At 46.6% G+C, this 14,872-nt stretch overlaps 1 protein-coding gene across 1 annotated transcript in view; it reads right to left on the minus strand.

Moving 5' to 3' along the window:
- Positions 1–13,130, minus strand: part of DPYSL2 (dihydropyrimidinase like 2) — a 102,059-nt gene extending 88,929 nt beyond the window's left edge. Inside the window, exon 1 of the mRNA XM_003793951.3 lies at positions 12,777–13,130. Coding sequence (XP_003793999.1) covers positions 12,777–13,130 — 354 coding nt within the window. The remainder of the gene's footprint in view (positions 1–12,776) is intronic.
- Positions 13,131–14,872: the final 1,742 nt, after the last annotated feature.

Consider the following 14,872-nt stretch of genomic DNA (forward strand, 5'->3'; position numbering starts at 1 on the left):
GGCTCACACCTGTAATCCTAGATCTTTGGGAGGCCAAGACCAGAAGATGGCTTAAGGCCAGGAATTTGAGACCAGCCTGAACAACACAGGGAGACCACTGCTCTATAAAAAGATGTTTTGAGTAGGGCGCTGGCCCCATATACTGGGGGTGGTGGGTTCAAACCCAGCCTCGGCCAAAAACTGCAAAAAAAAAAAAAAAGTTTCAGAATTGGTGAGGCCTCCAGTCCCGGCTACTCCAGAGGCTGAGGCAAGAGGATCACTTGAGTCCAGGAGTCTGAAGTTGCTGTGAGCTATGTCATCCCTGCACTCTAGCCTAGGCAACGGAGTGAGACCCTGTTCCAAAAATAAATAAACTACAAAGTATAACGGAGAAATTTCCAATTCACAATAGCAACAAAACATCTGGGACTAAATCTAACAGGAAATTTCACAGGAATAAAGCAACATACTTGAATAAGTGGCAAGACATAATATAAAAAAAGATAGGCTTTCAACCTTAAAAATAAATGTCTCATAATAATTCAATATATATTTAATATAATCCTATTAAAATCATATTAGATTTTTATCATTGAAAATAACTTTAATGGAAAATGCCTTTGAATGGTGGGGAAAATGAAAAGATACTATAAATATACAGTAAGCAAAGCAGTATTGATCCATGAAATCAACGAAACATCATAAAAAGCCGAGAAACAGATCCATACGTATAAAACGCTCAGCATATGTCTTGCAGGTGGAAAAGACATCAATGACTTAATAAATGCCAGTAGAAAATGTGGCTCACTATTTGGAAAATTAAGCTATGTCTCATTTCAAGTTAAAGACAAAACTTAATTCCCCGGTTAGAATCCAAAAAGGTTTCAGAGGAAAATAAAGGTAAATAATGACATAATCTTGACGTCAGAATGACAATAACAGCAGAAAACATGTCAGAAAAGGTAAATAGACTTATTATCCATGTAAATTTGGAGGCTAAAAACAGTCATTTTTTAAAAACTCGAGGCAAACTAAGAAAAAATGAGTAACAGATGAGATTAAAGTGGATAGATTGCTCTCTCTCCCCCTCCCCCCCTTCTCTGCTCTCCCTCTCCCTCTTCTCTTCCCCACTCTCTCCTCATCTCTCTCCTCTCTTTTCTCTCCTCTTTTCTCTTCTCTTTTTCTCTCCTCCTTAGTGCTGCTCTACAGCCTCCCTCCCCCACCAATAAAGACTTTTCGTACAAAATAAATAAAATGGATAGATTTTCAGTATGTAATTTTTACAAATAAATATTTAAAGTATGAATACACATAGGAAAATGGGTAAGCAGCAGGATATTCTATTTCACCTATAAATTTGGGAAGTAGCTCTAAGAGCAATAACACCCAGTGATGTCAGTAATGCTACAAAAACAATAATGCTCTTTTATTTTTAGTGAGAGTAATGAAGATTAAAAATACAACCTAATGGCTCAGCGCCCGTGGCTCAAGCGGCTAAGGCACCAGCCACATACACCCGAGCTGGCGGGTTCGAATCCAGCCCGGGCCCGCCACACAACAGTGATGGCTGCAACCAAAAAATAACCAGGCATTGTGTCGGGCGCCTGTGGTCCCAGCTACTTGGGAGGCTGAGGCAGGAGACTCGCTTGAGCCCAGAGTTGGAGGTTGCTGTGAGCTGTGATGCCACGGCACTCTACCTAGGGGGACAGCTTGAGGCTCTGTCTCAAAAAAAATTTTAAAAATAAAAAATAAAAATACAACCTGACAAAATGCTATCCATGTTTATTTCTAGGCAGTAATCTTTACTATCAATGAATAATTTCTTTTTAAAAATTTGTTTATCAGTGCTATCTACAATAAACATGGTACTTTTTAAAAAAAATAAACATGATACATTTGTCTTTATTGTTTCTAAAAAAATAGAGTAAAATCAAAATGAATTCAAAATTCCTGTGCATCTAAGGACCCAGTGAAAGGGCAGCCTATGGAATGGGAGAAAATGTTTTGCAAATCATATACCTGATAAGGCATTAATATCCAGATAAATTTAAAAAACTCCTACAACTCAATAATTAAAAAAAAAAAAAAGCAACAACAACAATTTAAAAGTCAACATGATCAGCGGTGCCTGTGGCTCAAAGGAGTAAGGCTCCAGCCCCATATGATGGAGGTGACGGGTTCAAACCCAGCCTGGGCCAAAAAAAAAAAGAAATGAGGCAGAATTACTGGTAAGAATGTAAATGGGAATAATCAATCCACCATAGAAGGCAACTGAAAAAAATCAAAATTATAGTTGCAAAGACTTTTTTTTTTTTTTGACAGGGTGTCCCTCTATCCCCAGACTGCAGTGTAGTGACATAATCACAGCTTACTTTATTTTATGCAGCCTGGAACTTCTGGGCTCAAGTGATTCTCCTACTCAACTTCCTATTGAAACTAAAGGCGTGTCAGCTAATATGTTTATTTTTTGAAAAGACAGGGTCTCACTATATTGCCAGGCTGGTCACAAATGCACGGATTTGTGACCTAGCCATTACATTTCTAGGAATTTATCTTCGGAACTATGCCCACATTAGCAAAATGACATACGTACAAGAGGTTGTTACAGAATATTTTATAATAATAAACAAATGGAAAATTGATTACATACATTATTCTATTTATTGATAAAAAAATAAAATTGATGATGAACATTTTTAGAAAAATAAATAAAAATGGGTAAGAGACTTGAACAGGCATTTCTCTGGAAAAGACATACAGGTAGTCAAAACGCAAAGGATCCTCCACGTCACTAATCCTTCAGGAAATGCAAATCAAAACCACAATGAGATCCCACTTCACACCCAACAGGATGGCTGCTATTAAAACAAAACAAAATAACTAAAGTAGACGAGGACATGGAGAAATTGAAACCCTTGTACACTGTTGGTGTGGATGTAAGACGGTACAGTCACTACAGAAAATACCGTGGTTATTGCTCAAAAAAGTTAAACATTGAATTACCATATGATCCAGCAATTCCACTTCTGAGTATATACTCAGATGCCTTGAAAGCAGGGTCTCAAACAGAGATTTGCACACCCAGCTTCACAGCAGCATTTAAGCAATCAAGTGTCTATGGATGCATGGATGAATAAACAAAATTTGGTCTATAAATATGGTGGAATGTCATCCATCCTTCAAAAGAAAATTCGGACTCACGCTGCACCATGGATGAACCTTGAGGACTTTAAGAGAAATAAACTAGGGTGGTGCCTGTGGCTCAAGGAGTAGGGCGCTGGTCCCATATACCGGAGGTGGCAGGTTTATACCCAGCCCCGGCCAAAAACAGCAATTAAAAAAAAAAAGAGTTCTTAAAAAAGAGAGAGAGAGAGAGAGAAATAAACTAGTCCAAAAAAAGACACACACTATGATTCTACTTATATAAGGTGCCCAAAGTAGCCAACTTCATACAGGTGGAAAGTAGAATGGTGGTGGCTGAGGGGTCGGGAGGAAGGGTGGGTGGGGAATGGTTTGTTTAATGGGTGAAGTTTCAGTTTTGCAAGATGAAAGGCATTCTGATGATTTCGTGCCCAACAATGTAAATTTACATAATACTAATGAACTGTGCCCTGAAAATTGTTACAATAGTAAATTTGGTAGTGTAGTGTAAAATTTTGTAGTGTAATAAACTGTGTGTACTTTATTACAATAAAAAATTTAGGGTGGTGCCTGTGGCTCAAAAGGGTAGGGCACCGGTCCCATGTGCTGGAGGTGGTGGATTCAAACCCAACCCTGGCCAAAAACTGCAAATATATATAGAAAGAATTGAATTCAATTGATCCCCAAATCTGCTTTAAATTCAGCTTGTAGCCCAGGCACAGTGGCACATACCTATATTACTAGCACTCTGGGAGGTCAAGGTGAAGGTGAGGATTTCAGACTGTACTGAGTAGGAGCAAGGCCCCATTTCTACAAAAAATAGAAAACTTAGCCAGGCATAGGGGTGCACGCCTATAGTTCTAGCTACATCAGAGGCTGTGAAGCAGAAGGATCATTTCCACTCAGGAGTTTGAAGTTGCAGTGAGCTATGATGATGCCACTGCACTCTAGCCTGGGTAACAGAATGAGATCCTATCTCAAAAAAAAAAAAAAATTACATAAATGACTACATAAGTGAACTCAGCTTGTTGGTACTGCCATCCTTATCCCTGTCACTCTCAAATCACTGGTTTGAAAAGCAAATTTTCAATTTTGTTAAAAAATAGAGAGTTAGGGCAGCTCCTGTGGCTTAAAGGAGTAGGGCGCTGGCCCCATATGCTAGAGGTGGTGGGTTTAAACCCAGCCCCGGCCAAAAAAGAATGCAATGCAAAAAAACAAAGAAAAAACTAGAAAGAGACACATATGTCTGTGTACAAATATACATATATGCATATATACCAAAATAATTTTCTCTATATGAACAGGATCATGAGACAGAATGAACAGGCTGATTTAGTGCAAAAAAAACACAAATGTTATTCTAAATGAATTTCAAAGCTCCCCAGGGATTTAGTTATATGAATATAATTTTTTTTAGGAAATGAGGTCCTGGAACTTTCTTGCTAGAATTCTAGCAGTTTTAAGAACAGCCAGGGACAATGTAACGCCAAATGCACAAGCAACAAAAGAAAAGAGGTAAGTCAGGCTTCATCAAAATCAAAAAACGTCTTTGCATCCAAGGACACCATCAAGAAAGTGAAAAGACAATCCACAGGATGGGAGAAAATATTTACAAACCCTGATAAGGGACTAGTATTCAGAATACATAAAGAACTCACACAACTCAATAACAAGACAAATAAAAAAGGGCAAAGATTTGAATAAACATTTCTCCAAAGAAGACACATAAATGGCCAAAGAGTACGAGAAAAGAAGATCTACGTCATTAGTTGCTAGGGACAGCAAGTTAAAACCACGATAACATAACAATTCACACACACTCAGACGGCTATAATCAGAACGGGGAAAATAATGAGTATTGGGGAGGATGTGCAGACATGGGAATCCTCAGATATTGCTGGAATATTAATGTAAAATCATGTGGCCCCTGCGGAAAGAGTTTGGCAGCTCTTCAAAAAACTAAACATAGAATTATCATATGACCCAGCCATTCTACTATTAAGCAGAAACAAAGAGAATGGAAAACAAAGGCTTAAACAAAAACTTGTGAAAGGATGTTAATAGCAGTGTTAGTCATAATAACCAAAGGTAGAAAGAACCCAAACGTCCATCAGCTGATGAAGGTAAAAAAACGAATGAATGTGAGACACACAAAATAATGGAATACGATTTGGACATTGGAAGGAAGGAAGCACTGACGTTAACAGGGTTTTTATACCTCAGGGCACACCTGAACCTCTAGCTGAACTTCTATGGCACACTTAAATTAAGTTGATCAAAAAAAAAGAGTAAAATAGGCTCGGCGCCTATAGCTCAACCGGCTAAGGCGCCAGCCACGTACACCTAAGGTGGCGGGTTCGAATCCCCAGCCCAGACCTGCCAAACAACAATGACGGCTGCAACCAAAAAATAGCCGGGCGTTGTGGCGGGCGCTTGTGGTCCCAGCTACTTGGGAGGCGGAGGCAGGAGACTCGCTTGAGCCCAGGAGTTGGGGGTTGCTGTGAGCTGTAATGCCACGGCACTCTACCCAGGGGGGACAGCTTGAGGCTCTGTCTCAAAAAAAAAAAAAAAAAAAAAAAGAGTAAAATAAAGAATATACTTACTGTGGTTTGAACGTCTTTCAAAAATAATTTAGTTAAGGATCTTTAAAACTGTTTGGGCAGCGCCTACTCAAAGGAGTAGGGTGCTGGCCCCATATACTGGAGGTGGCGGGTTCAAACCCAGCCCCAGCCAAAAAATGTCCGTGGCACACCTAAGATCTTCTCACTGGTGAGGCGCACAGGTTGAAAATCACTGTGCCACAAGGTAGATGAACCTTGTAAACAAAAGGCCAAGTATTATATGGTTCCATATGTATGAAATGTGCAGAACAGTCAGATCCACAAATACAAAAAGCTAATCATTGGTTGCCAGGGGCTGGGGGGAGGGAGTAATGGAAAGTGATACTTAATGGGCACAAGATTTCTTTAGGGGGTGATGAAACTATCCCGGAATTTGTTGGGTGATAGTTACACACTAAAAGCAAATACCCGAAAAGCTATTAAACTGTACACTTCAAAATGGGCAATGAATAGTGCCTAAATTTAAAAAAAAAGAGCATCCTCTCCTCTCTCTCTGTCTCATAGCTTTTCTCCTTCTTAATCTGTGTGATATATTTTTAAACAGAATTTTATTTTTAAAATAAAAATTCCTTATAAAGTGGGGGGGAAAAGAGCAAAGCTTTCTTACGGAACTGAGTGGAAATGAGTACCAGGAGCCCTCAAGATTCCTAGGCCAGCCAGACGACTGTGCAAGTCACACAGCTAGCGAGTGGTGGGACAGGGCTCCCCCGCTTCCCACTCCCTTCTTCCTGCAGAGCTCTTTCGGGACCAGAGCCCGGGCAAGCAATCTGTCTGTTCTCACACACCCACCCACATCACCTTCAACATCAAGCACTGGCACACAAGACCATTTTTGTGTGCAGCTTTTGACCTATGCTACTAGGGTTTACTGGGGGCTATAACAACCTCAGCTGAAGGGTCCATCAGCCCCACCCACCAATGCTTTAATTGTCGATGCCCTCATTAGTTTGGTTCGATTGTAGTTCACTATTGTTAAGGGCCACATGTTGTATCCTCCCCTCCAAAACTCCCCTGTTGAAACCCTAACCCCCAATGTTGCATTTAGTAGGTGGGGCCTTTCAGCAGTGATTAAGTCATGAGGGTAAAGCCTTCATGAACAGGATTAGTGCCCTTATAAAGAGACCCCAGCGAGCTCTCCCTCTCCTTCAACCATAGACCATGGCCATCTGGGAATCAGGGAGAGGGCCCTTCCCCAGGACCAGATCTGCCAACATCTTGATCTTGGACTTCCCAGCCTCCAGAACTAAGAGAGATAAATGTTTGTTGTTTCAGCCACCCAGTCTATGTTAATTTGTTGTAACAGCTTGATTGACTAAGACAATGATTTATATCAAGTAGAAAAATCATATTGTCATCACATTGCTTTCATCTTAGAAAAGCATGTCATTCATCCTGTCAGAGTTGGCCTGCGTCCCAGTGATATTTGAAGGCATTTCTCGTGTTTAAAAAAAATAAAAGTGATGGACAGAACATCAGCAGTTTAGGGCATGTTCACAAAGGCAAATCAGCAATGCATTTTATAAACGGCTCCAAAAAACATGCAGCAAAAAAAAAAAAAAACAAACAAAAAAGCAGGCACTCAGAACTTTTTCTGCAGTGGTTCTTTGGAGATAAAAATGAGAAAAAAAGAATTAATATATGAAGCAATCCAATGATTAAGAGGGTCTCTGGTCACACAGTCCTGGGTTCAAATCCTGATTCTGGCTTTTCATGAGCAAATTACTTTATAAATTTCTTTCTTTTGCAAAATAAAGTCAACAGGAGTGGCTACTTCATTAAGTCATTTAAGGATTAAGATAATGCATGCAAAGCATTTCCACATGTTTGCCTGTAGTTCACTATTGTGGATTGCATGCTGTATCCTCCCCTATGGGCTTAGTCCATAGAAAATATAGAACTTAATGAGACATAAAATATTTTGCCTGCAAAACTAAATTGCATTTTTTTGTTTACTACATTATCTCTAGCAGCAGAACTGAGAGCCAGCTAATGGTTTGTTGGAAGAAATATGAGACTGGATCAAGAAATCTTGGTTCAAAGCCGAGTTTGCCCACTTACTAAATAATAAGACCTTAGGAATCAGGTCAGCAAGTATCACTAAATCTCAGTCTCCTTATTCACAGAAAGGGAATAATGCCTGTATCAGATGAGTGCATTGGGGGAAGGCTTTAAAATAATATATTCTAAACATTCTCAAGCGTGTTATATAGAATGTAAAAGCACATTCTAGCATCATATAAATGCTACATAAATAAGCAGGATTTACTGGTACAGAACTGCAGTGGTAATAGACTGAGAGCAAGAGAACTCTGTCCCAATCCTAGGACTGTCACCTGAGCTCCAAGAGGGAAGTAGTTTTCTGGGCATTGCTTCCTTCACCTCTAGCATAAGGCAATGAAACAATCCTTAGTTCTCTTGCAAGGTCTGGCACCCAATGGTAATATACATTTGGATCCATAACCAATGCTGACTGTCCATTCTTTCTTAAGAAAGTAGGGATGGACATTTGTACCAAATGACCCTTAAGAATGCCTGGCCTGTCTTTACCAGGGCTGGAAAAATTGCTCAGCCCAGCTCCAATTTCCATGGCATACAACCATGAGTTGGTGAAGTATGCAGTGCTACGTATGTGACCATGCAGAGGTCCTGGCTACATGTCGTCACCAGTGGTGCAATGACAGTCATTCTCCTCTCCATCCTTAAGCTACATGGGGAAAGATGATAAAAACTATTTAGCTGGTGAGTTTTCCTGTACTGAGGCCTAAGGTCCCAGGCTGCGGAAGCCCCTCTCAGCCTAGATGGGTCTTAGGTGTTTTGGAATCCTGAACACACAAATGGTCATGGCCAGGCGCAGTGGTTTATGCCTGTAATCCCCCCACTCTGGGAGGCTCAGGCAGATGAATTGCTTGAGCTCAGGAGTTCAAGAACAGCCTGAGCAAGAGCAAGACCCTGTATCTGCTAAAAATAGACAAGTCAGCCAGGCATTGTGGCTGATGCCTGTAGTCCCAGCTACATAGGAGACTGAGGCAGGAGGATAGCCTCAGCCCAGGTTTGAGGTTGCTGTGAGCTAAGTACTCTACCCAGGGCAGCTGAGTGAGACTCTGTTTCAAAAAAAAAAAAAAAGTCACATTCCTATTTCCTCTTTTGAACCTACATGGCCTCTAAAGTATCAAATTATTGCCTAGTTCTAGGCTTCCAGCCAAATCTCTACCACACATCCCACTAACTAGACGTTGATTGCATTTTATTTAACAGGCTAGTCTATCATCAACCAGTATCCCCAGGGACAACTTGGGTATCATCACTCACATAGGGTATCTACTCACAAAAGTAGATAACTTCAATTGTTAAGATTTCTCTATGACAAAGATAACACAAGGAAGGAATTTTAAATGGAAGAAGGGAGAACAAAGAGGGAAAGTGTTGAGAGCCTATTGCCCTTTGGAGGAAGAGAGATGGAGAAGGGGCATCCCATGGAGATGGGTGGGGATGATACTGGCAGTAAGGGGGCAGCACAGCACTGGCTATCCAGGGCTAGAAGGGACTCAATGTAGAGGGAGGGGATGGGGACACAGATGGAAGGAATATCAGAAGGTACTTCCCAGATGGGTAATGCCACCAAGTTCAGCAACACCGTATGGTTCACTCACTGGCACCTGCCCTGGAGAAGAGAAGAATCACTTCCAAACACTCTAGCCTCATAGGGGATTTACTGCTGGGAGAAGGGCCTAGAAGCCCTTCAGAAGGCATGCTCATGAGCCCGTATCCCTGGCTGCACAGCTGATTCTGGCTAAACCATGTCTGGGGTGGAATAAAGGAGGGACCCATGGGCCGGGCAAGGAAGAATTAGGCCAACAGAGTCGCCCTTCCACTCTCTATTCCAGGAGGCTCAGAGCCCTTCACGGGTGCTGATCAATGTAACCTCACTGCAGCCCAAAGTGGACTTGTAGGGACAAGGGAGGAATGTGTGAGAAGCTTTCCTCATTCACATCCACTCTGCTGGCTCTTTGCCTTCACCTGCATCTTACACCCCAGGTCAAGCCACACCCATCGCTTTCTGGTGCTGACGGGCTCACTCTCTGCAGCACACTTCATTCAGTCAGTGCAGACGCATGCACTCAACCGCTCCCATGAGTCCTGTGAAGGGAAGGAAGGCTGTTCCCTCCCTTCCCAAAGCCTTGCTGGAGGAGGAGCAGGACTTCTGGGGCAGGAGGTGAGCAAAGCCACTTCCAGCCATATATTAACACACTTGTAAGTTCACATGGGGAGGAGGGTAGGAGTTAGGGTCCTACCCAAGACTCGCTTACTCTATCTTCTCCCATTTCTCTCTGTGCCAGGGCTTCGGATAGGAATACACACAGAGGCTTGGTACCTGTGGCTCAAGTGGCTAAGGCGCCAACCACATACACCTAAGGTGGCGGGTTCGAATCCAGTCCCGGCCGGCCAAACAACAAGGGCTGCAACCAAAAAATAGCCGAGTGTTGTGGCAGGTGCCTGTGGTCCCAGCTACTTGGGAAGCGGAGGCAGGAGACTTGCTTAAGCCCAGGAGTTGGAGGTTGCTGTGAGCTATGATGCCACAGCACTCTACCCAGGGGCACAGCTTGAGACTCTGTCTCAAAAAAAAAAAAAAAAGGAATGCACACAGAGATTCTGGCTGTCACCGACTCATTAGCTGAAAACTAAGTAGTGACTTCTAATTCGGTCAACATGGTGGGTCCAACTGCGCTTCTGGAAATCATCATTGTCCTACACACACACACACACACACACACAGAATACCTAATGCCTTTTCCCTCTTGTCTACAGACATGAAATATTCAAACATTACAAGCGCCAATCCAGGCAAATGTTTTGAATGACAAAATCTCACAGAATAGCCCTTATGGGACAGGGCCAGATTAAACATGAAAATTCAAGGGGTGCTGCAGGGGGCCCCCAAACAACCAGGCAACTGAAGCTACATGGACTGCAGAGGCTGAAACTGTCTTGTTTTGTTGGGTTGGGTGGGGTATTTTTCTCTTCCAATCACCCCCTCCATGTGCCAAGTTACAATTTAGAATTTCTATTAGATTCAGGAAGTGTTCACACAAGTAGTTCCAGTGATCAAACATCTAAGCTTCTAACTTAGCGGATCTCACCCTGTGGATCGCAACCCACAGGAACTGTTTTAAAGGGTCCAGGCATTAGGAAGGTTGAGAACCACTGTTCTAACTGGATAAAAACAGAGAGGTGTTATTTAACCCAGTGAAACCACGTCTTTCAAGCTTGAGTTCTAAGTCACTACCATCATTATGATTATCAAATCCTGTCTTCTGATCTGCCATTTTTCCATGTGTTTTATTCTCCAGTTGCTTGTCGGTGTTATATGATCTTTGAGCTTACCCTACATATTCACATAGGGAAGCATTTCACGCTCAGCTTTTGGTATAAGCTACAATATCAGAAACTTTTACTCCAATTTGGCCGACAGCTTGGAACAAAGCTAGTTTTTTGGATTTAGGTTCTTCTTGTTAACTCACACTGAAATATGGATATGAGACACTCCTCTATATGAATAAATTAGAGGACAGAGCTGGGAGGCTGTACATAAATTACTCAATGCCTTGCCTTTTGAAAATGACGGCAAATGGGTTTATTTTTCTTAGTTAGTTCTATGAAAGCCAAAAGCTGCAAAATGGCCCTGTGATGTCCACTACATCAAAAAAGCCACACCGTGCTCCCACCATTATCACCAACTCTTACTTGTTCTGTAATGCTGTGGCTGAGGGTTAACAGCCTGAATGCCCAGTAATGTTTTGGAAGCCCTACGAATCGTACAGACCAGTCCCACCACCCTGCAGGCCTTTTGGAGAGAAATAACCTCTTGAACTTTTTATAACTAACCTTCCCCTGCCCTCCAAGGCAAGGCGCACAATAGATATTCAACAAATAATCATTCATTGATTGATTTTTCGTCTTCACCAACGGGTGTGGGAGAAAAACAGAAAACAAATGTGAAAACGTTTTTCACTGTAAATGATCAGTTGAGAAATTAAGGCTGTGGGGAAAAAAATTGCACCAGGATAAAGGTCACCCAGATAAAGAAAAAACTGTGGTGTGAGGAGGCGGCTGCCCTTTAAATGTCCACTGTTATTATTTCCCAGAAGACGCAAACATTTTCTAAAATCAAGGCTAACCAAATTGGCCTTCTTTGTTTCCCTGTTAACACAGTATAGGGGGTTTAATCTTCTTTGACAATCAAATGTAAGGGGCTTCTCCCCCCCCCCACACTTCTCTTTTACCCTTTGAAAATAATCACTCAGACCAAAGTGCCTCCCACAGAGCGGCAGGGGAGCGCTCTGGGGAGCCCTTGCTCAGACTCTTAGCGCAACTTTGTTCTCCACATGGGCTATTTAGGAGCGTCTTGGTTTCCTCGGGTGACTCCACGGCCTCCCTCGCTCTTCTCAAGCTGCGAACAGGAGTCAAGGGTGGTGAGATTCTCCGAGCGGTCCGGGGAGGCGCTGACCGTGGTGCTGGCCTCAGGCTTGGGACGTGAGCGCAGAAGGCGCCCGCTGAGGTGCGGCGGAGTGAGACCATCGGAACCCCCGCCCCTCCCGACCCCCGGGGAGCCCGCGGGCCTTCCCGCAAACCCTCCACTGGCACGCTCCGAGCTGCATCAAAAAAGGGTGGGGCACCCAGCCACGGCCGCAATCGGAAGCCGCCCGGGAGGATTTCAGAAGAATGGAACCGCGGCCCATCCCCTCGCAGGCGACCCCTAGCCCCAGTTGGGGATCAGCCCATCCTCTCCGCCCGACCCCCACCTCCCAGGTTCCGGGAGGCTCGGGCGGCCTTTGTGGGCGCACGGCCGCCCACCCCGAGCCCGAGCCCCGCCGCACCCTGCGCAGAGAAGGGGCGGGCAGGGCGGGGTGCGCGTGCAGATGCTGGAGGCGATATTCAAGGCGGGGCGAGAAGGCTGGCGCGCCGGGGTAAGGGGGGCGAGAGAGGGGCGATCCTGGCGCCCCGTCCTTCGTCTCCACCCCCCACCCCCATACCAACCTGGTCGTAGATGTTCTGGAGGGCTTCCTTGCCCGAGGCCCGCCGTATCTCCACCTTCGGGGCCGATTCAACAGATGGCTCCCCGCCGGCGCGACGGCCCTGCCGGGAGTACGGCGGCTGCGGGTCCGGGCCCAAGTGGGCGACGTCCCGCTGCTGAGCCACAACCTGCCCCGAGCCCCGGCCCACCGACAGCGAGTCGAAGTCGATGGTCTTGTTCTCCGAGGACCCCTCCACCGGGCAGAACATGCCACAGAATTTCTGCCGGGGCTTGGGGCTGCCTGAGCCCAGGTTCTTAAAAAAGGCAGGGACCTCTTCGTCCTCTGCCGCCTTCCCGGACTGCTTTCTTTCGGCCATGGCGCGGGCTCAGGGAGGGTCCTATCCGTCCGTCAGTCCGTCTAGGTCTCCCTATGTGCACAACCCCCTAGCTGCTGCCGCGGATGCCACGCTCTGCCCACCGCAAGGTGTACAGAAAGGAAGGAGGACTGGCGAGCGGGCGACCCACCCTCCCGGTCCCTCCCCCTGACCCGGCTTTCTCCCCTCCCTGCCCACGCCCCCCGCGGCCACCGCGCGAGCTTCCGCGAGCGGCAAAGTTGGGCAGCCGCTGCGGCTGCGGGAGCCGAGAGGCTGCCGGTTCCCGGCAGCGCGGGGAGGGGGAGGCGCGGGCGGGGCGGGGGCGGGGCGCGGCGCCGGGGAGAGGAGGGGATCCGGGCTCAGGGGCTGGAGGGCGGGGGGAGAAGAGGGGAGGGAGGCACCGCCCCGAGCCCCGCGCTCCGGAAGTGAAGTGGCCAGACCACCAGCTAATGGATGCGGAGCGGAGCGTTGGCTGACCGCTCTAAGCGCCAGGGTGAGTATGGGGCAGGGTACGCGGGGGCGAGGACCGGAGGGCGCAGCCCCCGGCCCCTCTCCGCTACCTGCCAGCCTAGGCTGCTTTCCCCCACTGCACTGCGGAGGGTGCCGGGGGCGAGGGCGCACCATTCAACGGGCTCCCGCCCGCTTAGCCTGGTGTGAACAGATGGAGAGGAAAGGGGGACACACTGGCAAGAGCCTGGACAGTCGGGGACTGGGGAAGAGGCCGGCCCTGTGGGTGGGTAAGGGGTGCCGCAGGCAGCGCGAACAGGAGAGGGCCATCCTAGGCTCGGGGCTGCAAAGCTGCAGTTAACTCACGAGCCTCGGTGGGCTGCGGGCAGAAGAGACTGAAAGAAGAGGCTCCGCACTTAGTGTCCCCCTGTTGGGGTGGGAATGGCTGCGGCGGCAGCCGGGGCACGCAACATGGCGGGAAGAAGCACAGAGGGGCGTAGCAAACCCCAGCCCCGCGCTGTGACTTAGGGAGGGTGCAGACCCACTTTACTGCCCGGGGGCGCTGCGTGCAATATCTGCGCCACTGCGCCAAGAAAGGCCCGAAAGCGTGTCAAGATTAGCTCTCCCCACCCCGAAAGAAAGGTAGGAGGGAGAAACAGACCGAAGCCCACTTCGCGTATCTCCAGCCTTTCCCCAGGCCCCGGGCACCCCGCCTGGTCCCCCCGCCCGCGTTGCGCACTGCGCCATAGCGGTGAGGTTTCCCAGGTTGCCCGATGCCCCGGGCCTGGGGCGCAAGTAACCGAGCGAGTCGGTGGCTGGGTGGGAGGTTGGATCCCGCCCGGCAGTGCGGTGAAGTGTGTACATGCAGGTAGTTCAGCCGCAGCCACCGACTTGGTGAGTGTAGGGGCGTTTTGATCTGTGTAGATACGGGATCTCTACCGGTCCTTCCCTGCTTATTCCTATCTCCAAGTCCTTTCCCCGAATCATTCTCCACCGCTCTTACCACGGTGGCCAAGCCCTGCAGGAATGATGCCGGTCCTTTGGCGTCTCGAGAGGGCGGTCTGGGCATGCTCAGTAACGAAGGCGGAGGGGCCTGGGCTAAGAGGCAGCTTAGCGCGGGGCCACAGCAGGGCAGCGCGACCCACCGAGAGTTCCGTTCTATTGTCAGCCCCTACCCCAGAGTTTTTTTTGTTTGTTTGTTTGTTTTTGAGACGGAGCCTCAAGCTGTCCCCCTGGGTAGAGTGCTATGGCATCACAGCTCACAGCAACCTCCAACTCCTGAGCTCAAGCGAGTCTCC

Source organism: Otolemur garnettii, unplaced genomic scaffold, assembly GCF_000181295.1.
Source record: "Otolemur garnettii isolate 467f Iridium unplaced genomic scaffold, OtoGar3 scaffold00074, whole genome shotgun sequence".
Taxonomy (NCBI): Eukaryota; Metazoa; Chordata; class Mammalia; order Primates; family Galagidae; genus Otolemur; species Otolemur garnettii.